This window comes from Takifugu rubripes, chromosome 21 (genome assembly GCF_901000725.2).
Source record: "Takifugu rubripes chromosome 21, fTakRub1.2, whole genome shotgun sequence".
Taxonomy (NCBI): domain Eukaryota; kingdom Metazoa; phylum Chordata; class Actinopteri; order Tetraodontiformes; family Tetraodontidae; genus Takifugu; species Takifugu rubripes.
In genome coordinates this window covers 19,023,330-19,048,283 of record NC_042305.1, presented here as the reverse complement: position 1 = coordinate 19,048,283, position 24,954 = coordinate 19,023,330, and the positions used below count along the sequence as shown (strand labels likewise).

Sequence of the window (24,954 nt, the reverse complement as noted above, 5' to 3'; positions counted from 1 at the left end):
AATGTGTATAATAAGTATTTCATTTCAACATCTCATTTTAATGGAAGTTAAAGTTAAAGTGGCCACGTGGGGCGTGATTCTCTCCAGGATGCTGCAGGGAACATAAACATTTCATCATGAATGCTCATTATGGATTTGTAGCCTACTGATCATTTGGAAAGTAAACTACAGCTAATATAGACACTTACAGCATGTGTTGCCTTTATTATTTATTTGCCTTAAGGCTTTTAATGTTTTAGACAGATTTGTTTCTTATTTTTTTGGTCCTATAAGGCTCTTCCAACATTTTGGGTTGCCGACCCCTGTTCCAGATCTAAAACAGGCGTAATCATTTTGTTTCTGGTCCAGATAAGAGAAGCAGCAACGCAACGGTCCGGTTCCCTCCGTCCTCCTGTGGTGGCACCACGCCGGGGGCTGTGGGAGTCTGAGCGACCCTTAACGTGGACTCCAGCATGTTTCCTGCTGCTGATACCGTAGAGGCAGGAAGGGTTTATGTTGCTCCACATCCGTCCAGGCCAAGAAAAGCAACAAACGGCGGCTATTGTCACCAGAGCGGCTCAGCTCCTTGATAACATCTTAACAAAAGTGTTGTGAGAGATTTCATCTATCGTTTAGTCTTTTCCCACAACTTTCCTCTGCTTTTTATCGAAGGTCGGTGGATGACCAGAATGTGTAATATACGGCCCCCTGTGTGTGTGTGTGGGGGGGGGGGCAATGAGCACATCTGGTCCTGTTTAAGCCTTCAGTCACAAGCAGCTAATCCACAACCCGTCAGCAGGTAACCACCAGTTAACCTGCGAACTGCTCCGACCTGGCCTCCAACCACCGGGCTGCCTGGATACCTGAGCGTCTCTTCCTGGTCTGCTGTGATGCTCTGTGATCGAGCGAGTCGCCCGCCAGTACGCCCACCTGCCCGCCCGTCCCTCCACCCGTCCGTCCGTCCCTCCACCCGCCCGTCCCTCCACCCATCCACCCACCCGCCCGTCCCTCCACCCACCCGTCCCTCCACCCGTCCGTCCCTCCACCCGCCCGTCCGTCCCTCCACCCGCCCGTCCGTCCACCCGTCCGTCCCTCCGTCCGTCCGCCCGTCCGTCCGTCCCTCCACCCGTCCCTCCACCCGCCCGTCCCTCCACCCGTCCGTCCCTCCACCCACCCACCCGTCCGTCCCTCCGTCCGTCCGCCCGTCCGTCCGTCCCTCCACCCGTCCCTCCACCCGCCCGTCCGTCCACCCGCCCGTCCACCCGTCCCTCCACCCGTCCGTCCCTCCACCCGTCCCTCCACCCGTCCGTCCCTCCACCCGTCCCTCCACCCGCCCGTCCGTCCACCCGCCCGTCCACCCGTCCCTCCACCCGTCCGTCCCTCCACCCGTCCCTCCACCCGCCCGTCCCTCCACCCGTCCGTCCCTCCACCCACCCACCCGTCCGTCCCTCCGTCCGTCCCGCCCGTCCGTCCGTCCCCTCCACCCGTCCCTCCACCCGCCCGTCCGTCCACCCGCCCGTCCACCCGTCCCTCCACCCGTCCGTCCCTCCACCCGTCCCTCCACCCACCCGTCCCTCCACCCGTCCGTCCCTCCACCCACCCACCCGTCCGCCCACCTGTCACTGAGATCATAGATGCTTTCGTCAGAAGTTGTCGGTCTCTGGTCCAGGCGGTCTGGAGATTTACCTTCATTGATGCCACTGCTGGTGCCACCAAGAGACTAAAACAAGACCACAAGTAAAAGTGTTCTGCCAGCAGAGCTCGACCCAATATGAACCGAGTGTTGATCAAATATGCGGCGGCTGTGAGCCGGACCACTCTGTGGCAACAATAAGCCTCTTTGATAACGGTGCGTGTTGGTGGCCTTTGGGTGTTTTAAGCTCTGGAGGGTGGAGGCTTTACCTCTGGCTCCCCTCCTCCTCTGAGGTGAAAGGACCTTTAACAGCTTCTTTGTTTTCTCAATTCCTCCTGTAAAATGGATCTGGAGAATGTGTTTCCAGGGTGTGGAGAAGGGCGGCATCATGTCAAACAGACCCACATTCTTGGAAATCCTACGTTTGGTGATCAGAACTCCTGGATCAGCCAGCGGTTCCCTGTTCAAATGCCAGGAAAATTGGATTTAATGAATGTGGCTCGGAGAGCAGTGACGTTGACTTCCTGTTTACAGGGGCTGCCGGTTTTTACCGAGATTAGGAAGGACACACACACACCCACACACACACAGACAGACACACACACACACACACACACACCCTCAGCAACATTGTAGCCGGTTCTCACAGTTACAGGTTTGGAATTCTCTCGTTGGAGACTGAGGAACCTTCCAACCGCTGACGGCCTCAGACGTTTCTGCCAGACTCAAGTTGTGAAATATGCATTTCAATTTGTCAGCATCTCTACCCTTCACATTGGGGATATTGACCACGTGTTTCTGACGTCTTGAGACGACTGACGCGGTTTGAATTGATCTTCCTGAGAGCCATCGGCCCCGTTCTGCTGGTGGCAGCTCGGTATTCGCTATTTGTTTGTCTGAAAGGGCGTGGGGGCTCCTTGCCTTTGCCTTCGCCTTGTTAAAACTTCATTAGCATCACCAGAGGCGCGCCGCAGGGGTTAATTTCGCGTCGGGTTGGTGCGCGTCAGTGCGCACACAGTGGAGGAGTTGTGCGGGTCACTCCCGCAGAGCTGATGCCCTTTTGCGGAGAGGTCTCCTGCCAGAGCGAGTACAGGCGGCATTCACAACCGGGACACAAGGACACAAAGGGGGAAAGTGCATTTAAATGGCACCATTCTTCCCCCCGCTGCCGCCGGGTGTTGGTTGGGGGTGTTTGCGAAGGGCTTTTTGCGCCGAGAAAAGTAGAGAACAAGACGCGCCGCGAACGTGTCGGGTTTGATTTTAACTCCCGGAGTCAAGTCGGTGCTGTCGTCACACCGTATCTGAAGCTTCCCGGAGCGGAACGATCTCGTTTTGAATGGAAAACTACGATTTTACGCACAAATTGCGCGAGCCAGTGAGGAACAGGAAATCATCAGGATGAACATTTCCGCGGTATCTGCGGGATAGTGGATTGAAACGACTTACTTTTGTGGAGATCTGGCTAAAGCATGCCTATGGATAAACTCGCAAACATGGACGAGAGGCTGTGGATCCTGGAGGACCTTAACATGATGTACATCCGTCAGATCGCGCTCAGTTTGCAGGTAAAACCTCCCGATTCTGCGCGCAGCCTTTGCTGTTTTCACTTGTTTCACTTGAAATCTCAAAGTTGTTGGACAGTCCGGTAGGAGATCATTATTTCAACTTTTAGTTTGATCATGTCGGGGTTCCATGTGCGTGCTAGAGTTGTCAGAGCCTCTGTGCAGCTGTGCCTCGCGGGAAAGTTTAGAGTGGATTGAAGAATCCTCCCGTGTGACGCCGCCGTGGTCTCCTCCTTTTACAGATGGCAAATCTCTCACTGACAGCAAGTAGAAAACACCTCTGCGTGTCGTCCAGCGCTCCTTTTTTTTGTCTCCCCTGTTGAAATTGGGTTCACACACAGTCCACAGCTGCACATGTGAGCCTCATGAGTCCCTGTGGGAGTGTGTGTGTGTGTGTGTTGTGTGTTAGCCAGTGTTGTGCACTCAGAAAGAAGGCACTGCATGCGGTTCTCATTAAGGCAATATCTGCCCTTTGCCCTGCAAATCTCCAAAATCGCTTTACTTTTTAACACTTGCATCAGGAGTAAGAATTTTCCAGAATTCCATTCCAAATTCCATTGCTCTCTATTTTCTGGCTCTATAATGTTCTATTGTAGAAGCTGTGCTGTGTCCTGCAGTTGTTTAGTGGGGGAATCATTCTACCGCTTATGTCAGGTTAAATCTGGTCCAAAGAGCTTTCAGCAGAGAGGAGATGCTGCTCATCTGCCTGCTGTCATAGGAGGTGTTGGTCTGTTCCAAGACTGAAGAGTGTTTTCATTACTAAATACAGCAGAATGTGGAGGGAAGCCCATCAGCAGAGAGGTTGTTCCCTTCCCTTTATGGGCTGTTGTGGCTCCTTGAATATTCTGCAGGTAGAAAATAAGCGGCGTGTTTACAGCAGGGAGGTGAAACAGTAATCTCTCAGAATTTACTGAACAGGGATGCCGATTTTGTTTTTAAGGCCGGTTTCATCTGCTTCAGTTGGGCCGTGGTCTTCAGATCGGAGCAGCATTTCCCTGGTAAACACACGTGCGTGTGCGCGCACACGCCGGCTTCTCCCTTCTCCCCCGTGCCTCCTCAGCCTGGGTGGCTCTGACACAGACCTTCTTTGTACGGCGCGTAGCAGAACAGCCCACAGATTCAGTCGTCATGAATGTTTTTTACATAACGCTGTTATTGCACCTCAAACCTTTTTGGCTTTTTCCTCCCAGGTGAAAAGATCCCGAAGGCCCCTCACACTCGCACTCACGAGCACATTTACGGTGTATTAAATCTAAAATATACAAAACTTTGGCCTGGTAAGATAAGAATCTGTCCGTTTTTAAAAAAGGAAATGTCAAAAATGAGAAGCTTGCCCAGAGCATTCCTCTGGCAGGTGTTACTGCTGCGTCAGGAGGAGAAAGAAGACTTTGTTTTGGTTCTGGGCTCCGGAGGAAGAACCTTCGCTGCTCCTCAGGTTTTAACAAGTCTGCTATGATGTGACGGACTGAATACCATTTCCACCCTCCTCCACTGGGAGGAACGTCAACGCAGCAATTATTGTGTGTTCATAAGTGTCAAAGCACCATGAGAAACTGTAATTAAAGATGACAGAAGAGTAAATAAGTCACTAGATTTCCCATCAGGAGATGCAGCATGACGTCACTGCCAATAACACACATGCAGTCATTTCCTCTCTGCAGGTTCTTTCCTGTTTATTTATTTGTTCCTCCACTTGGACTCTTAAATTCTGGACATTTCTGGAGCTTTCCGGCAGACGGGTGTTATTATTCATAAGTTAGGGATTTCATGGTGCAGCCCAGATGTTTTGGCCCTTTTATCGCCTCCCATCAGAGCCATGGTTGTTTTCCCAAGACACAACTAGAAGGACTGCGGATGAACACCATCTTCACATCTAATTTTGTCAGGGCGACCCAGCAGGGAGTCATCAGACGAGGTGGGTGTTGATAGGAGCCTTTTGGGATCAGGCCTTTTAACCCTAACCCAGCGTAATCAAGGATTAGTTTCTTTGACTGTGTTGGTCTTTGCTAGCAGCAGTTGTGTGTTTCAGGGCCGTAGCGCTGCCCTGCTCATCACATCCGCGTGGATGTGAGACCAGGCTGCCCCTGAGTGGGTGTGCAGGTCCTGTGGAGTCAGGCTCACGAGGCCCCCGGGGCAGAAATATACAAGCCAGGGGTGAAACTACGAAGGTGCGAGTTGGAATCCCAGCTGGGCTCACCATGATGTCACACAGCTTCCTTTACAGCGACCTTTCCACACTGATTCCAACGCGTCCTGGACGTCTCTGAGCAGCAACGGTGATCCTAAAACCTCGGCCTCCGACCCCGTCAGACGAGGGCGAGCTCGCGTGTGGGGGTCAGGTGGCAGGAGTCATATTTGCCCTTTCACACGCTCTCAGTCTAAACTTAGCTGCTGCCGTGCTTCAGATGGTTGGGCTCACTAGAGGCAGGCCCTAAATATCCGCCGGTCAGTATTCACAATGTTCCGTTTTCTGGATCCTCTGTGCTCAGGTCAGAGGTCACGCTGCCCCCGAGCATTGAAATCAGTGGAAAGAGTTTTGGACCTGCTCATTGTTGGAGGTCCAGCTGGGCAAAGGCCAAATTGACATCATTTAATCCCTGCCTGGCTTCCTGTTTCCTGAACAGTGAACAAGCATTTTCACGTGCACTCGCAGCCCGGATGATGAATTTGGAGTAAAAGCAAAGCTTCATCTTATTTATACTGAGACAACGAAGAAGCTTTAGCTTCAGTTCTGGTTTTGAGGCAAGTGTCTCCATCGAGGGTGTTCTTGGGTAAAGTACCAACGGGGGGTGGGAATAATCGGGCTCATCCAATCAGTGAGGCTACAGTTAAATCAGGCGCTCTCACCTGAAGCAGCCATGGCTGGAGGTCTTCAGCGGGATCACACACAGGACTGGAGGAATTTTAATGACATGAGGGAGGCTGGGATATCATTAGATTTTGGTACAGATCCTAATTAAAGGCCAAATCAATGCATTTTAATGAGAGTGGTCCTCAGAAGAGCTTCGCTGCAGGTCATCATCTGACCATGAATCATATCAGCCTTCTTCTGTCAGAGAAGCCCGCCTGATTGTTTAGGTAGCCCAAGTTCCAGCAGACCTGCTGGCCTGAGTGCACGGTGCGTGCACGGTGCGTGCACGGTGCGTGCACGGCATCGACGCTCACGGCTCGGCAGTGCGCACACACGGGTGTGAATGTTCCGCCCCAGTGGGCCCGGTTCTTCAGTGTGAGGCAGGAGAGAAAGAGCTGCCTTGTGTTACCCCCCTCACACCCCACCGAACCCTGCTGGCCGCCCCCCCAGCTGCTCGCCCCCCCCCCCCCGCCTCGACTTTGCTGACTCTGGACCAGCTAGCTGCGTAGCTCAGCTCTGCCGCCGCCTCTCTAATGGCCGCCGCCGCCATCGCCCGTGCACGGTGGGCTGGAGCGCTGCACAGCTGAATAGACATTCTGTGTTGGAGGAACCAATTAGAGCCCCCGCCTGAGCCAGCTTCCTTTGGAAAACAGCAGAAGTGAGGCCGACGGCGTGACGGGGGCACTCCGCTGACCTCGGCGCCCCCCAGCTAACGTCTTCTGATCAGACGTCTTCACGCCATCGCTGCTGAGATCTGTTTGATAGTGGAGCTCTGCTGGTGCTGCTTTCAGCCTGAATTCTTCACACTCTTTTATCTTAACTTTCCATTAGCGCCTTCTTTTAATCCCCTTTTCCCGCTTTGTCGGCTTTCACCTGTGCACGCGCTGCGCAAATCACGGCTAAAGTCTTTTTTTTTCTTTTTTCATAGCCACACAAAGAAAAGTAGAGCCACTTAAGCTGCTCAGGGAGTCCGCAGGCACGATTCAGATGAAGGAAGATTGGATTCAAATGACCGTGTCAACGGTTCACTGGCCACTGGTTTCAAGTGCCGATGTTAAAACGCCATATTTCTCTGTAAAATGAAGGAATTCTGAACATATTGTCTGAAAAGCTACGCAAACATTCAAGCATTCAACTTTCATTAATGCTGTTAATTGAGCCTGCAGATATTTTTGCCTTCGCCCATGTGGATGCAGTTTATCCTAAATACTTTCCAGCCTGTGAGATGTTTACATGATGGGGGGGGGGGGGGGGGGTATAGGGGGGAGGCGTCACATGTTCAAACGCCTCCTGTTTATTTCTTTCATTCTGATCCAATCGCGTCAGCGTTTCCATGCAATCAAGCGAGCGCAGCAGGAAGTCGCCGCGCAGAGGTCAAGTATGAAGCAAGAGCTTAGCATTAGCATCATTAAAGGAGCAACGTGTAAGATAGCCAGGGTGATTAGCTTTGCTATTCTTGGCTGGTCACCAACCCATAAGAGTGTTATTTCACCGTTATGGGAGCGAAAAACCAGCTGTAACGCTCGTTGTTGCTTTATACCACAGAAAATCGGACACAGTTTAATCACATCGACTGGCCCAGAACCGATCAGAACCAACAGACAATGATGGTTTGGACTCAGCAGATATTGGCGGAGATTTTTCTGTCACCTGCATATTTAATATTGTAAATAATTGTGAGATGTCGGATGTTAAGAGTAAAGAAATGTCATAAACCCTCCTGAGGTTTCCAGGACTATGGCGACGATGCTCTGGTCTTTGTCTTCCATACATCAGCTGATTAATGCAAAGCGACTGTCCACCGGCAGCTTTCCTGTCACCAGAGGCTGTACGGAGACAGATGCTACGTTCTTGTGATAAATCCAGAAATATCTCCGGGTCGTGTCTCAGAGGAGAGACAGAAACTGATCAGGGGGCATCTGGATATTTTAAAGCACTGGTTTTAAATCACTGCTGTGTGGTGTTTGTGTTCATGGTTTCTCCTTGAAACGGGCCGGTTGTGATGGGAAGGAAAGCCTAAATGCCAAAGGCAGAGCGTCACGGGGGAATTCCAGGGTTTGGAGGCGGGTCAGCAGAAGCCGGTGCCCGAGGGGGCCGGAGATCTGAGAGGCTGCTGCTGAAAGGGGCCTCTTGTTGTTGTACGAGGTGTTGAGAGGCACGGCTGAGCTGTCCCGCCCCCAAAACAACACCCACCCCCCCGTACACGGCCCCTCTGTCTCAATGTGATGAGATCAGTGGAACAAAGTCTCTACATAGATGATGCCATGATGGACTCTTGGGGGGGGGGTCATCCGCTCAAGGTCACACTCGGAGGGGTGCGTGGGGGGGGGGTGTATAAATACCCTTTGAGTGTGATGAATTTCACGTGGGTGCTTGTTGTAATTTTTCCTCCTCTCTGCTCTCCCTGCACCAAAACACACACCTTGTGTCTCCATTATTACTCGCCCCCGTCTTCATAAAGGCAGAGCCCCCCCAGGTGGTCAGAGACGCACATTGTGTGTATCATCACTAGGAAAAGGTGACTCCACTTCACCTTGTGGACACACGAAGAACACAAAGGGATTCTGATTGGTTCATAGTGGCATCATGGCTTGATTTGATTGGCTCGGCTAATTGAAAAGGGGCTCATGTTACCCCCCCCCCCCCCCCCCCCCCCCCAGCATATGTCAAGTAGTGTGTCATTGGTCAGTCTGTCACAGACGGGCCGTTATGTAACTAAGGCAGTATTTAAGGAGCGCCACGGTCGCCGTGATCCTTTCAGATTTACCGATGAGTTTCACAACTACGTGTTTTGTTTCAACGTCTCTTTCGTCAGACTGTAAAATGCTGTTGCGCAATAATGTGTCGCTCCGTTTGGAGACCTGAATTCGTCATCGCAGCCGAGGTCAGACCACAGCTGAACAGCACCTGCTGGCGGGGAGGAAAGAGAGGGGGTTCTGAGAGGCAAGCGGGTCTCAACGTGCTCCTTGTTGTGTATAAGACAGATTATTAATGTAACTACGAACCTCAGAGACCCCAACAGCTACAAACACAGCAGTAATAACTGAAGAGGTTCATTATTATTGACTGATAGAATCCACCCAGTGGGAGGAACGGGCATGTTTCTGTAGCGCAGAGATCTATTTTACATTTACAAGATTAGGGCACAAACACATACAGGGAAGATTTATAGTTGCACAAATGTAAATTCCTTCATGATTTCCTCCTAAAAATCTGATTAAAACTGGCAAAGTTGGTCCAGGAGGCATCAGGAGTGTGGTTGATGGAGAAGGTTCCCAGTAGAAATGGCTGCTGGTTGGTAGGAAGAAGGTTCCAGAAACAACAGAGATCACCGTGTTTCCATTTCTGTGCAGTTTCATTATCTTATTTTTATTAGTGTTGCGCAACGTTACATTGAGTAGTGTTGAATGTAAACAAACGTGGCCCACATTTGGCGAGGTGCCCGTGTGACGACCCGAGGACGGATGCTATCACTCAGCAGCTCTGATCTGGAGCTAATCTCCCTCCACAGCCCTTCACGGTTGGTGACCTGGAGCTGTAAAGGTGTGTCTGCCAGCACGTCTTGGGCCGCCGTTCCAGCATCGCCTGGTGAAACGCTAATCTGATTATGTTGGGATATTTACAGCTCCAAATCCCAGTTATCAGCGCTCATCTTGTTTTTGTTGCGCTGATTTTCTGTCAGGTCAACAAAACATAATTCAGCGTCCATGTTTTCAGCGTCTGTAGAAGCTTTGGACCTTTGATGCTGTGGAGGAACCAGCGCAGGCACACTACACATGCTAACGCCGCGCGTGCTAACGCCGCAGATGCTAACGCCGCGCGTGCTAACGCCGCACGTGCTAACGCTGCAGCATGCATCTGCAGTGTTAGCATCAGCTAGGCTGCCCACAGACGCTCTCTCTCCTCCTCCGCCTACATGTCATCTGCTGCATATCTGAAGAGTGCATCCCATAAACAGCAGAAAACCAAACATGTTCCTCTACTGACGGAGATAAATGTCCCAACCACGCAAAGTAAACACTGCGTCCGATGTTTTGCTGGTCGTTTCCCCACAGATGCAGATTTGTGAGGGCCAGCAGGCCGCCCCCCCCCCCCACAAACCGCTATTTGATTCCCCACATGTCCGCACTTCCTGTTTCCACCTGCCCACAAATCACTGCCATCCATCACGGCGCTGCAGACGCTCCTGGTTGGTGTGGGGGCAGTAAACAGAGGGAGGGGCAGGAAAAGATGAAAGGATTCTTTCTTGACAGGCTGTTTGGGAAGTTTAGATCCCAAATGTACCAACTTTTAGGGGGACGAACCGCTCAGCGATATCAGGTCAGGGGTGGAATTAGTGGCTAAATGAATAAGCAGCCCGGTTAAAACCATCCAGAACAGTTCTGAAAGTTGATGACGTCTTTTATACGAAAACACCAGGAAGATTTGGAAAAACACACTTGGAGTTTATCAATGCAACGAGATTTCACATTATAAATGCAGCATTTTGGTGCCTGAGAATCACAGCGTGTCCTGTTCCTCCCCTCACGACTGGGACCCTGCTTTACCAGTTACCTGCTTTACTAGTTACCTGCTTTACCAGTTACCTGCTTTACCAGTTACCTGCTTTACCAGTTACGTGATTTACCAGTTACCTGCTTTACCAGTTACCTGCTTTACTAGTTACCTGCTTTACCAGTTACGTGATTTACCAGTTACCAGCATCACTAGTTACCCCATCACTAGTTACCCCATCACTAGTTACCCTCATCACCAGTTACCCCCATTACCAGTTACCAGCATCACTAGTTACCCCCTCACTAGTTACCCCCATTACCAGTTACCCCCATTACCAGTTACCAGCATCACTAGTTACCCCCTCACCAGTTACCCCCATTACCAGTTACCCCCATTACTAGTTACCCCCTTACTAGTTACCCCCTCACTAGTTACCCCCATTACCAGTTACCCCCATTACCAGTTACCAGCATCACTAGTTACCCCCATTACCAGTTACCCCCATTACTAGTTACCCCCTTACTAGTTACCCCCTCACTAGTTACCCTCATCACCAGTTACCCCCATTACTAGTTACCCCCATCACCAGTTACCCCCATCACCAGTTACCCCCATCACTAGTTACCCCCTCACTAGTTACCCCCTCACTAGTTACCCCCATCACCAGTTACCCCCATTACCAGTTACCAGCATCACTAGTTACCCCCTCACTAGTTACCCCATCACTAGTTACCCCCTCACTAGTTACCCCCTCACTAGTTAGCAGCATCACCAGCTCAGGGCTCCTGACTTCATCCTTGTTCAAACGTCCACATAAAGGAGGAGGACATTTGTGTCCTGCGGGGATCAGTAGTAAAAAATAGAGGTTGAGTCAGAAAATGTGAAAGAAAAAAACAACTTTTTCCAGCGTGGGCAACCAGGGTGGATTTACTGACACACACACACACGCACGCACGCACACACACGCACGCACACACACACGCCCGCCTCCTCAGGAGCGGCTCTTGGTTGGTCCACCAGCCGGTCAGTCTTTATCCTCCCCTGTGCTTCTGCTGCCGCTGCTCGTCGGGGTTGTGTGTGTGTGCGCGCGCGCGCGTGTGTGAGAGAGTTCTGACCGGAGGTTCCGAAGCTGCTCTGGCAGCGACGGTAACATCGATCCCGATGATGACAACACCAAAAGCGGCCCAGACATGTGAGCAATTTTCCGACGGCTGCGCGCGGATCACAGCTGAGTGACCGGCGGCTTCTCCCGGACCGGACCGACTGGATATTTCTGTTCCGCCCGTTCGTGGTTCTGCCTCAGAGGGCAAATCTGCGTTCGTGGTTCTGCCTCAGAGGGCAAATCTGCGTTCGTGGTTCTGCCTCAGAGGGCAAATCTGCGTTAGGGCATTTGGCGCCGCGTGCGGGACCCTGGTGTTGCGTAAAGGCGCCGCGTCGCCAGTTCTGGAGTTTGTGAGCGGAGCTGCTGTTCCGGGAGGATGAACAACTCCAACCATCAGAGGGTAAGAGACTCCTGCTTCTGCTCCCGGCTGGATCCCGAGGAAGCGTTCGGCTTCTTTACATTTGTCATGAGACGGAAAATGCCCGGCGGCCACGTGACCGGCCGTGTCACCGTCACAGCGCGTATTTGACTGCGAACCTTCAGACGCCGTTTGGATCTTCCGTTGTACCAAATCCACTTCCTTTAATTCTTCCTTTTTAATAGAACTCCCCAACTGTTTACATTTTATCCGATATGCGCTGGAAACTGATTTGGAAGCACATTTAATTTGGAGAAATTGCGTTTGAAAAAAGTACCTGGATTCTTGGCTGATGCTGCGGCATCATTAAACACCAGTGTTGGAGATTTTCTTTCTGTATTAACAGTGTTTCATTGTAAAGGGGAGTGACGTCTGTATGTATGTGGACATACATTAAAACGGGACAACTCTGGTCCCTCGTCCTTGTGGTTTCAGAAGAGCGCGCACATGTGAGCGCGTGTCACATCGCCTCCTCTGTATACGACTCAGGTCCTCCGTGCACGTGAACAGCTGGGAGCCGCCGCCTGGATCTGCCGACCTAAAAGGTCACGCTGATCAACATGGGTCGGAGGCTGAAGGACTTGGATGGGTGTGATCTTTTGGTCGTGCCTGCCTCTCCGTGCACATGCACAGTGCACGTGTGAGCCGCAGAGCCTGATGCGTGTGGCGTGCGTGCTCTTTGGGCTCCCTCATGATGACACGCTGCAGTCAGCTGGGATGTTACTGATGAAGCTCCTCTCCACCCCTCACAACCCCTCGTTGTTATTCCGGAGCAGTCGAGCACCCTGGTGGGGTTTTAATGCCACGTTCCGTCTCTTCCTTTGTCAAACGGGTGTTTTCAACATGGTTGGGGGGGGGGGGGGGGTCAGACTCTCAGGTCACTGGACGGCCGTGGAATCCTTCCCCCATGTCTTGTAATCAATAAGCTGCCACTGCAGAGAGGCTTTGTGCACTCCAGTGTTCGTGCTCTGGGCTCCGCGCCGCTCTTCCTTTTATGGCGTATTAAACGTCCCCCCCCCCCCCGTATATCTGTTAGCCTCCCCCTCTGCAGTCCTTCATGTGGCTTCTTCTCCTCTCCGGCTGCCTCCTCTGGCCCTGCTCTGCTGCTGCAGTGGAGGTCATCCTGCTTCCTCTGCAGATACTGGCCAGTGCTTTTGGTCCCATGAGGCAGAGCTGAGACTTCCTCAGCCTGAGAACCAGAGTAGAGAAGCACAGGGGAGACCTGCAACCCACGGCTGCCCCAGCAGCTGGGGAGGGGAAGCAGGCGTCCTTGAGCTCTTTGTTAGGGGGTCGTATGGGAAACAGCCCCTACTAGCATGTGTCTTCCTGCCTGCCTGCCTGTCTGCCTGCCTGCCTGTCTGCTTGCCTGTCTGTCTGTCTGCCTGTCTGTCTGCCTGCCTGTCTGCCTGTCTGCCTGCCTGCCTGCCTGCCTGCCTGCCTGTCTGTCTGTCTGCCTGCCTGCCTGCCTGCCTGCCTGCCTGCCTGCCTGCCTGCCTGCCTGTCTGTCTGCCTGCCTGTCTGTCTGCCTGCCTGCCTGCCTGCCTGCCTGCCTGCCTGTCTGTCTGTCTGTCTGTCCCTCCGTCCGTCCACACTGACCCTGGACTCGGACCAAGTGGCCTCTGCTCTGCATGGAAAAACTTGACCAGTGAGGCTCCAGATATTTTTAGATTAACTGGGAGCCAACCTCCTCTTTTACACACATAATAATGCTATTATTAATTATTAATTATTGATGTGATCCGTCCACAGAAATTTGAATACCACTGGATCTTTAGACCTCACTCTGTTACACACGTACTCCTACCATCAGATTAGATTCAGATTCAGATTCTGGTCCTTTATTGTCCCACACGGGGAAATTTACAGTGCAGCAACAGCAAGAGCACGCAGAGAAACATAAGATCAAATCGAATAGAATAGAATTTGGAATATACAAAGAGGATGTATATTTACAGTAATCCAGGTAAATGGATACTCGGCCCCTGTACACCTGTACAGGTACAGAGGGTGAATACAATATACATATCAGAATATATAATATTCAGATTGTGCTAGCGAGTCTGTGACACACACGTGTGTTTAGTTGGCGCTGCAATAATTTGAGACTTAGCGTGTGTTGCGTTATATGTGTGTTATATTTGTACGTCTGTGTGGCGCCGGTTCTGGAGACCAGAGATAAGGAACCCAGAGCCCCGTTTCCATAATTCTCCTGTTATTTTCCTGTCTCCAGCTCAGCGGCTCCCACTTGATAACTCGTTGTCTCTGTTGTCGCAGCGGATGACGGGCATGTTGATGCTCATGGAGACAAATGCCCCCCCCCCCAACCCTCACCCTAACCCCCCCCCAGCATATATGCAGACAGTGTCGGGGTTAATGTGGGTACTGAGGGAGGATTGAACCAGCGGCGTGGAGACCAAGTGGAATAACGTGCGTGGAGCTGAACATGCTTTCTCTCACATTAAGTTCCCTCCGTCATTAATCAAAGCGGTTTCACTATATTATTCTGGGATGGCAATAATTTAGGAGCATTAAGAAATTGCTCTGAAGCTACTGTTGTGCCTGTCTGGTCCTGTTTCTGGGATGGTTGCGCAATGGTTTACACGAAGGTTCCCTTGACCCTGGTGAGGAAGAAGTGCTGTAAAATGGTTGGAAGGATGTCGGAACCCAGGAAAACTCCCGGGAAACTAGCAGTTTCCATGAAGCCTTTATGCTAGGGAGGTGTCTGTTTACCCCCTTTCTCACCTTCAGGCAGACAGCTGGGGGTCGGCTCAGCGGGGTCGGCGTCCTGCAGGCCTCTTCGTGAACGTTCTGGTCCGTCCTGATGGCTCCGAGGGTCGTGCTGGTGGACAGAAACTGCAGATACGGCTGCACTTTGCTGTTCTTGGTGTCTCTCATAACACTGTCACGGCAGATGAAAACCACACGTGTGATTATATACACACGCACTCGTATGTTCTAAATAAGGAAATAGAACCCGCAGAGCTGAATAATGGGGAGATAGAAGCTGCTTCAGCTTCACGCCACTGTAGCGCTCTGGACCGGAGCCTAAGCTACACAAGCAGCGTTTGATTCTAGTGTTGTTCGTATGATTAGCAGCACTAATATTTACGTTTCCTCCCGTCTTATATGATATTTTAATGATCATAACTGATATTTTGCTGCTGTAGAGACTAGATCAGAGTGCAGGATAATGGACACTTTAAAGGGGGTCTGAGGTGAAGATGGTTCCTCTGACCTGCTGTGACGGCCAATTACTCACATGTTAAACCAATTTTCTACTTTAGGATTATAGAATTTTAGTTCAGGTGCAAGAGTTTTCCTTTCAGCTGGAAAACACCCATTTAGGTTTGTTGGCAGGTTAGATGATTACGCAATACCATCTGGACAGTGATATTAAGAAAAGTACAGGTAAATACGAGTATAAATCGTGGGTATCCTGCTGGTTGTGTCGAGGGCCCTTAAATTGAAATTGCTTAAACTCAGACTTGCGGATTTATCTTGCTTAATACAGGGTTAAGCCTCAACCCTTTGCTCTTATCTGCGTCGCTCCATGTGTGTCGACAGTCCAGCAGCAGAGCGGAGGTAGAAGGGTTACACATGGAGGAGAGGTTGGCTGGCTTAGATTCTAGTTAGGCTGGCTGAGCTAATTACCCCTGATTTCCTCATCCTGATTCAGACACGGAGAAAAGCCTGGGATTACTGACACAAGCAGCGTGTGGGGGAGGATCGGGGTGCTTCTGTCCAGAGGTCAACTAGCGAGCGCTTTGCTAGCACGTAGCAGTGTGTCCCACCGTTGGGTGGGTTTATGGCAGCGACATGAAGTGACCCCTCTGCCCCGAGGATCCAGAGAACCTGTGCTGGGACCCAGCAGGATGCTTCGTAACCTCTGGCCTCCACTCATTGTCAGCCTTTAACCCTTTTGCTGCCCCTCGTTTAGCATTTGTCCACCCACATCCTACTGGGAGCACGCAGGGAAACACAAATAGAACAATATTAGAAGGAAACTGGGCCTTCTTTGTACTTCTAACCACCTTCTAACCATCAGATGTCTTAAGTGTTGAAGAATGTTCCGAGGCGTGGAGCTCTCGGTGGTGGTTCTGTCTCCCTCGGCTCCCACCGTCGGCCGCGGTGCGAGGAAACGTGTCCAGCTGAGAGCTGTCAGTCACGCTGCTCTTCACAAATGCTCGCGAGGCTTCTGCAGGCTGCGTTTGTTGGTTCTTTGGGCTTCACATGCTGCACAGCCAGGGAGCGTTCACAGACTCCTGCAAGCTAATGTGATGCAGTGTTGTATCGATACGTGACAAGCTCCAGCAGAAAGGTCATTACATCCGAACATCAGGGTCTTTCTGCCTCTTTGAATGTGACTAAGTCCCCGTAACTCTGTCTGCCCTCATGAAGCCAGATCACAGAGGACTTGGATCAGGAGCTTAGAGATGTTTCATACGTGTTCCGTTCTTAAAGCCTCGTCTCCTCCGTCCTGAGTGACATTAAAAAACAGGGTAATGTGTTAATGAGAGCATCAACCGTGCAAAACTGCTGCTGTGTGTGTGTGTGTGTGTGTGTGTGTGTGTGTGTGTGTGTGTGTGTGTGCGCGTGATCTGTTAATTGGCTCCTGTCACTTCCACACAGCCCAGTCCAGTGTGCCAATGACTGTTATTACACAGTAACGCCAGGCTGGCCGAGCAGATGCATCGCATCTACTGCATTGTTGCATCACGTTAACATGCATCACGTTAACATGCATCACGTTAACATGCATCACTGTAACATGCATCACCTTAACATGCATCACTGTAACATGCATCACTGTAACATGCATCACGTTAACATGCGTCACGTTAACATGCGTCACGTTAACATGCATCACGTTAACATGCATCACGTTAACATGCATCACGTTAACATGCGTCACGTTAACATGCGTCACGTTAACATGCATCACGTTAACATGCATCACGTTAACATGCGTCACATTAACATGCATCACGTTAACATGCATCACATTAACATGCATCACGTTAACATGCATCACGTTAACATGCATCACTGTAACATGCATCACTGTAACATGCATCACGTTAACATGCATCACGTTAACATGCATCACGTTAACATGCGTCACGTTAACATGCGTCACGTTGACATGCATCACGTTAACATGCATCACGTTAACATGCGTCACATTAACATGCATCACGTTAACATGCATCACGTTAACATGCATCACCTTAACATGCATCACGTTAACATGCATCACTTTAACATGCATCACGTTAACATGCATCACTTTAACATGCATCACGTTAACATGCGTCACTGTAACATGCATCACGTTAACATGCATCACTTTAACCTGCATCACTTTAACATGCATCACGTTAACATGCATCACCTTAACATGCATCACGTTAACATGCATCACTTTAACATGCATCACGTTAACATGCATCACTTTAACATGCATCACGTTAACATGCGTCACTGTAACATGCATCACTGTAACATGCATCACGTTAACATGCATCACTTTAACATGCATCACGTTAACATGCGTCACTGTAACATGCATTGCCTTAACATGCATCACGTTAACATTTAGACAGAAAGGAGCTCATCTGTTCCTTCTAAACACTGAATTTAACGTCCCGTTAGTCCGGGTGCTTCTGGGACGGCACCTCTCTTTCTCCTTTGTTCTTTCTTCCATTGCAGATGCTCGATGTCGTTACTCATGAGAAACTTCCAGCCGGTGGAAAATACGCCCCCCGTTATTTACCGTCTGTTCTGGAACATACAGCTTTCCATAAATCTCATAAAAGTGTCCTCAGTGGCGTTTGCTTGTGCACGCTGCGACAGACCACACACTCACGCAGCTGCTCATACGTCTCCTGTTATTGTCACGTGCACGAACCCCTTAAAGTTATTGTGCTTTGTGCTCTGTCTTGCTTCCTGCTCCTCTCTATATGTTACAAATGTAGGATGCTAACTGGGAATATTGGGCTGTGTTCAAAGGACGTTAGCGCCATTAGCTACGCTGTAGTGATCACTGCTCAGGCTCCGAGCTCGGCCTGCTCTCCAAACAATTAGTTTAGAGCTGGAAATTCACTCCACTGCGACTCTGCTTTGGGGAGCAGCTAAAAATGCGCACGTGGGCGCAGAATGCATGCGTACGGCCGACACAGCGGTTGATTTACATGTGGTCGTGCCCACACAAAGCCACGCGAAACGCAGCCCGGGACACTTAATGCTGCTTGTCTCTTCAGAGCTCCACCCAAGTGTGCAACTGGGACCAGCTGCATTTAGACACACTGGTTTAATGTGGGAACAGCTGGCTGTAAAGTCACTGGCACACGTGCTCGCACAGGCGCGCAGTGTTTTCCGTACGTGCACGGCGGCAGAGACGGTGAATAATGAGGAGGGTGTTTTGGAGGAGGTCGTCAAAGTACCTACGGTAGATCCCGTCACCACGATAATGATGTCGGTGGTGTGTGTGCGTGTGTGTGCGTGTGTGTGTGTGTGTGTGTGTGTGTGTGTGTGTTTGCATCGGCACGCCCTGTCCAGTCACTATTGCCTCACCACTCTTCCAGTCCAGCTCTCCGTCTCTCGTCATTCCCGGCTTCCAAGCAGCAGCTGAGTCGGAGCACAGTGGGAACATTGTTTGCTGAATCGGACCGTTGAGCGCTTGCTCGGTTCTCCTAAACTGCCTCCGTGCCGTGCGTTCCACCTGACACCGTTGTGGTGCCGTGGGTGACCCGTGTGTTCTCCAGTATTCCGACGAGCCTCCTTCCATCTCAGCCTCTCTCAGCCTTTGATTTCCTTTTGTTGTCTTTTCACTTTCTCCACTTCCTCTTCGTGCTGCCAGTCTCGCTCTTGGTGTGGGAACGGGGGACCGTTGAGGACCGGGGCGGAACAGGGTGGAGAGGCAAAGCACAAAGTTTTGGCTGCCTCATTAAAAGTTGGCAGCTTGTAGACGGACCTGATTTATCGAAGTGGTCTGGTCGGTGCGATTAGAGGGGACGCCGTGGTTCTATGGCACCGTGGTCCAAGAGACCAAAGTAGCAGAATGCTAACGGAGAAAATGATACCTTAGCATTAATGCTCTTATATAGCATGTAAGCATTTGCCTAAATACTGAATTTTAAAATGATGCCGTGTTGTGGTCAGTTATTTAGCACAAGTAAGAACGTGAGAAAAATCATAGTTTATATTTTTTCTCTGCTCATTTTATTCACCTTATCTTAGCTGACTGTTTCGGTCCCTCAGCGTTTCTTTTTGATCCTCTTGTACCGATTCACTCCTTCAGGGTTTCGTTGTCACACCAATTAGCTCATTTTCCTGTTCTGGTCCTCAGTTCTGGTCCTCAGTTCTGGTCCTCAGTACTGGTCCTCAGTTCTGGTCCTCAGTTCTGTTCCTCAGTACTGGTCCTCAGTTCTGGTCCTCAGTTCTGGTCCTCAGTACTTCCTCAGGGGGACCAGAGCCTGCCAGGCTGCCCACAGGGATGCTGCCTCATGGACCACATGACCTGGGTTGCTAGAGGGCTCTGCACCTCTGTCTGCCCGGGTCGAGATCTTGGTCCGTGACCTCTCTTAATATGGCTGTAATTGATAAGCACAGCAGTGTAGAAAGTTCTTGTCTGTTTGTTGAGGGGGTTTTGAGTGTTTAACCTCTGCCTCTGTACGAAGCTCCTGCTGGAAGTGCAGTCGTCTGGTCTGCCGGGAGGTCAGAGGTCAGAGGTCAGAGGTTGAACAGGAAAGCCTGCTCATGCAGAACGGCGCATCGTAAACACGCCATCTGTGGCAGCGCCAAATCCCCAGGCAGAAGGTGTTGATGTTTGTTTAGGTGTGTGTGGGTGGGTGTGTGTGTGGGTGTGTGTGGGTGGGTGTGTGTGGGGGGGGGGGGGTGTCAGCATCTCCCATCTTGTGAGTTCGCACCCACAAACGACACACAGCCAGACCAGGACCAGGAGGTGAGAGAGGATGTGACCATCTGGTGAAGTAGAGCCTGTAGGATCAAATGACTTGTATTTCCATTAGGAATGTGTGTTTTGTTTGTGTTGCACTGGGGGGGGGGGTTATTATTTTTAGCACTTGATATTAATGATCGCTGTGTTTATTACGATTACCATGTTGATTCACTGTGGCAGCCCTGAGGGGAACAGCAGGAAGTAGAAGAAAATCAATATTATTTCTTAACACTTGCGCAACAGAGGAGCGTTTTCTCGCCCCCCAGCCCAGCTTCAGAATACTGTCCATGCAGAGGCTTCACCTCGCCCACCCATATCCTCTTTCTTGTTTCTGTCCCTCCTGCTGCAGACTCTTGCTCCTTAAGCCGCTTGTTTTTATCTCTGATAGCGAATACGTGCTGCCTCCCACCCTGGCTTCACCCTCGGCCTGGCCGATCATCACACGCTCTCTGGAGTCGCCCGCTAGGCTAACACCTGCTAACACCTGCTAATACCTGCTAACACCTGCTAACACCTGCTAACACCTGCTAACACCTGCTAACACCTGCTAATACCTGCCACTCTGACGGCAACTGGGTGGCGGTGACAGAGCGCTGTGGTACGTGCGTGCCCGTCGTCTGAGCGTCATGGCGTCCTGTCTGTGGAGGCTGCTCTTGGCCTGACGTACAGCCAGACACGTGGATTAGAGACAGATCTGGGCCGCTTGAGTTCTATTCACAGATCCCCAGAAGGAGAAGCCTGTTAATTTAGCTGCTATAAATAAGAGACCTCGTCTTCCTGGTCACTTTGCATCGAACCAGACTGGTGACGTTACACCGTCTGTGTGTGTGTGTGTGTGTGTGAGCACGTGCACATCACCTTCAGTCTTGTTGTGGTTGTTGGTCTTTGACTCAGTGGTGCATCAGACTTTGACAGGTAACAGCAACGCATACACGGATGGAACATCAGTCATCTTTAGTAAAATATAAGGTGATAAAAATATCTTTATATCACGAGCCCTTTAAGAGTTTGGAATAACAGTTTTCCATTTGTTCCCAACACCCCAGAGACATTTGAGGCACCTGGAGCAGCAAATTAAAAAGGTCATTTTCCATGTTTTCCTGTTTTCCATGTGCTCCTTCAGAAACAGGTCCTTCCTGGCACCAGAGGGTGCAGCTCACTCAGTTGTAGTTGGTTACACAATCTGGCTCTTGCTGCACAACAGGATACAGTGTCGCTATAGTGGCAGCCGCTAACAAACCAGTTTAATTATGTTTGCAATACTCCAACCGTTTCCACGCAGCTGAGGTTAACTCACCCTTTTACAACAATGTTCTCAAATTTAGTCTTTGTCCTGGATTCAGGCTGCAGATAATTGCGTGAATGTTAAATACTGTAGTTTCCACCTCCGGCCACTAGTTGGCAGTATGCGCGACGCAACACCAAATGCCAGAAAAGTATTGCACAGAACACGTGGTGACTGCCAGCATCGTGCGTGTGCACGTACCTCACATTGCAGAATGCTATAATTTTCCCCGTTTATACACAAACGGAGGCTTTTCAGTTCATTTTTGAAAGGTGCCAAAACACCAGTTTCACTTGAAAACATCATCTTGGTCTTTGACCAACAGGCCTTTAGAAATCCTGAAGATTTTAAATATCATCTGAATCATATTTTGAAAAGAAAGAGACAGGCTGAAAGAATCATTTTTTGACCATTTTGACCTTCCTGCATATTTGAACGTTCCAGTTTCAGATGACGATCACGTCACCAGGATCTCTGTTACTCCTGGTGTCTATATTTAAAGCGTTACATTAGTCTGGCACATGAAGATGCTACAAAGAAAAGCTAATTGATGCTGTAACCAATATCAGACTCGTGCTGAGAGGTTCAAAGGTTTAGTGGTTATTCCAGGAGACAGTGAATGTTAAAGATAATGTAAAGCTCTTGTCTAGCTTTGACTAAAGGATGGGATTCCCTAAAGATCCGGTGGTCAGTCACACACCTCCTGTTCAGGCAGCAGCTTCCCCCGCTCGGCCACGCCCATCTGGTCCATCAGAGAGAGATAACTGGGGAGGGAAATAAGGCGGATTGATGAGGGCGAATTGGAACGGAGCGAGTGGAGGCGAGGCAGAAGAGAATGGGGGGGGTGAAGGTATAAAAGCTGACATGTAAAGAATCAAACATTCATAAGAATCGTGGGGGGGGGGGGTACATGGGAAATGTTGAAGCAAAGAGGCGAGCTCGGCAGAGGTGGAGCCTTATTTGTGTGAACAGCTACTAGATTTTAATGGAGCCTTGGCACTTAATAACTTTCTCTTGTTATAACACTTGTTATAACATTCCAGTAAAGACTCACTGATGAAGTTCAGCATCACGTCTTCTTGCACGGTCTCCTCACGCTCCCATCTCCTTCTGGGGCTGTTCGGACATGCTGCTCGTAACAGAAGGGACCAAAGCCCGATGTCTGTGCGTCTGGCCGTGAAAACGGGCGCGCACGTGTGTGCACGAGCCCAACGATCCAGTTCTTGCCCTGTGTAAAGCCGGCCTCGCATCTTGTGATGCCCCTTTTGGAGCGGGCGTTCAGCATGTGACAGGGCGCCCGTCACACGCTCGCGCCCGTCACACGCTCGCGCCCGTCAAACGCTCGCGCCCGTCACGCGCTCGCGCCCGTCAGACGCTCGCGCCCGTCAGACGCTCGCGCCCGTCAGACGCTCGCGCCCGTCACACGCACGCGCCCGTCACGCGCTCGCGCCCGTCACACGCTCGCTCCCCTCACACGCTCGCGCCCCTCACACGCACGCGCCCGTCACGCGCTCGCGCCCGTCACACGCTCGCGCCCGTCACACGCTCGCGCCCGTCACACGCACGCGCCCGTCACACGCTCGCTCCCCTGCGTACAGGAAATGTGTTGCTCATAAATGATTCAGCGCCTCTGACTCAACCAGGGGTGTAGCGGCTCAGCAAGGCCCAAAAGGTCCTGTGAACATTGGCCCGTCTCGTCTCATTTTCTATAAATACATTCAACTCTTCAGCCGTAATGGGAATAATCTCTTTATTAATCTGTTGAATGTGCTCTGAGTTCATGACGGAGTAGTTTTGTCTATAAAATGAGGCTGAAGCTGCAGAATCGAGCGTTTAGATCATTCCTCCTCATGCATTGGCGCCTCCTTCACCCTAAACTCCGCCCTCCTACATTCTTCCCTTCTGCTGTGCAGGACAGCGACATCCAGAAGAAGATCGACCATGAGATCAGGATGCGTGACGGGGCGTGTAAGCTGCTGGCTGCCTGCTCCCAGAAAGACCAGGCCCTCGAGGCTGCCAAGAACCTTCAGACCTGCAGCACCCGCATCATGGCCTACATGTCCGAGCTGCAGAGGCTGAAGGAGGCCCAGGTCATGCAAAAGGTGACACGGAGGTCGTCGGACGCGGGGCCGATGGACGACAGGCTGCCGTGCAAAGGAAGGGTGGCCATCTCAGGCAAGTGCAACAGCAAGTTGGGGCGACTTCCTGCCACAGCCTGGCGGCACGACTGGCGCGACGCTCTAATGCGTCCAGTCAGGCGCTTCCCCGATCATCAAGACTTCACCAGCTGTTTTGGACTGGAGGACGTGTAGTATTCAGGGGGTCTGAGGTCCAACCAATCACATTTATATCACCGGAGTGACCACACTAGCACCCTAGCAACAGTTGCTATGCTAATGCTGGGAGATTATGCTGCCTTTTGCTGTGTAGGATGAGCAGTGATAACTGGAGAGCAGCTGGATGTAGAAGTCTGGGAGGTGCACAAGAGGACGGATGCTAAATGATTTGGGCTTTGGTGGAGGTGAAAATGGCACCATCGTTTACACAAACGAAATAAATCAGTCGTAAAAACATAGGAGCCTAGATCAAATTTCATACCAGATTTATTATCAAAAGTCGCCCACTTTTATTCAAACAAAAACCAAACTAGGTGGTGGGAAGTTGCTTTTCTGGGACTCTTGTGGGACGTGAGGAGACGTGCGTGTTTGCAGCAGTGGCCCAGTGGCTGCAGCTAATTCCTGTTCCACACACACCACAGAGAGACGACGTGCACCAGCAAACATTCTTGTTCAACATGTCCTGTTGTTGTGAGGACACACATGCACACCTGCCAGGCAGAGGGAGACGTGTGTGGTTTCATCTCCTGCCTCTTGTTCCTGCAGATCTTCGGATCCCCCTCATGTGGAAAGACACGGAGTACTTTAAGAACAAAGGAGGTGAGGAGCTTTGCATTCATGTGCTTCAGTGACGGGTTCTTAATTATTTATGCCTGTAGGATTTAGTATCGATTTGGCTGCGCTGGAGCAACTAAAGCAGCTTTGCTCAGTGGAACACAGATTGTTTAGTCTCAGGATCTGGATTCTGGACGACGGAACCAGTCAACAAACACTTTCTGCTTCAGAAATGAGGCTGACTCATGAAAGCTGGTCGAGAGTTCTTTTCCTAATCAGTGCAGTCCTATAAATGCACCTGAGAGACAGGCGGAGGACTCTTAACGAGGCTGTTCGTCAAGGTCGTTAACGCCGGCGTCAACAGCCCAGGCGCTGGGGCGGGATGAGCGCTGCTCCGGTATCCCGTCGTCCTTTGTGTCTGCTGACTGCTTCCGTTTGCTGACCTTTCTGTCACCTCCGCTGCATAAATACCTGTCATTTACAAATGTTGCTACCATCAGCAGATGGTGACATGAAGCACAGATTTTTAGGTGCTTTAGATCGACTGTGAGTGGGAGCGAGAGCTGAACCGGTTTTGGGGAGATGTTTCAGATTTCCCCGTTGTTGTGCAGAGCTTCACCGGTGTGCAGTGTTCTGCCTGCTGCAGCTTGGCCGGGAGATCTTTGACACCGACATGGTGATCGTGGACCGGACGCTCACCGACATCTGCTTCGACAGCACCGTCGTGTTGTAAGACCCGCCGTCCCGCACACCCGTCTGGAGCCGACTCCAGCTCC

General features: G+C 50.9%; 1 protein-coding gene across 5 annotated transcripts in view; it reads left to right on the top strand.

The window, feature by feature from the left end:
- rtkna (rhotekin a) overlaps positions 1-24,954 on the top strand; it is a 40,410-nt gene that overhangs the window by 9,939 nt on the left and 5,517 nt on the right. For 3 of the 5 annotated variants that reach the window (XR_003886713.1, XM_029830079.1, XM_029830080.1), the window contains exons 2-4: positions 23,201-23,462; positions 24,170-24,223; positions 24,790-24,907. Coding sequence is in view for 4 of the 5 variants with exons in the window: in XM_029830079.1 (XP_029685939.1) it covers positions 23,201-23,462; positions 24,170-24,223; positions 24,790-24,907 (434 nt within the window). In the remaining variant the exon portion in view is untranslated. Of the gene's footprint in view, positions 1-2,390; positions 3,178-11,561; positions 12,025-23,200; positions 23,463-24,169; positions 24,224-24,789; positions 24,908-24,954 lie in introns of those variants that run through there. The other 2 variants (XM_011616042.2, XM_011616043.2) reach the window with 2 other exon arrangements.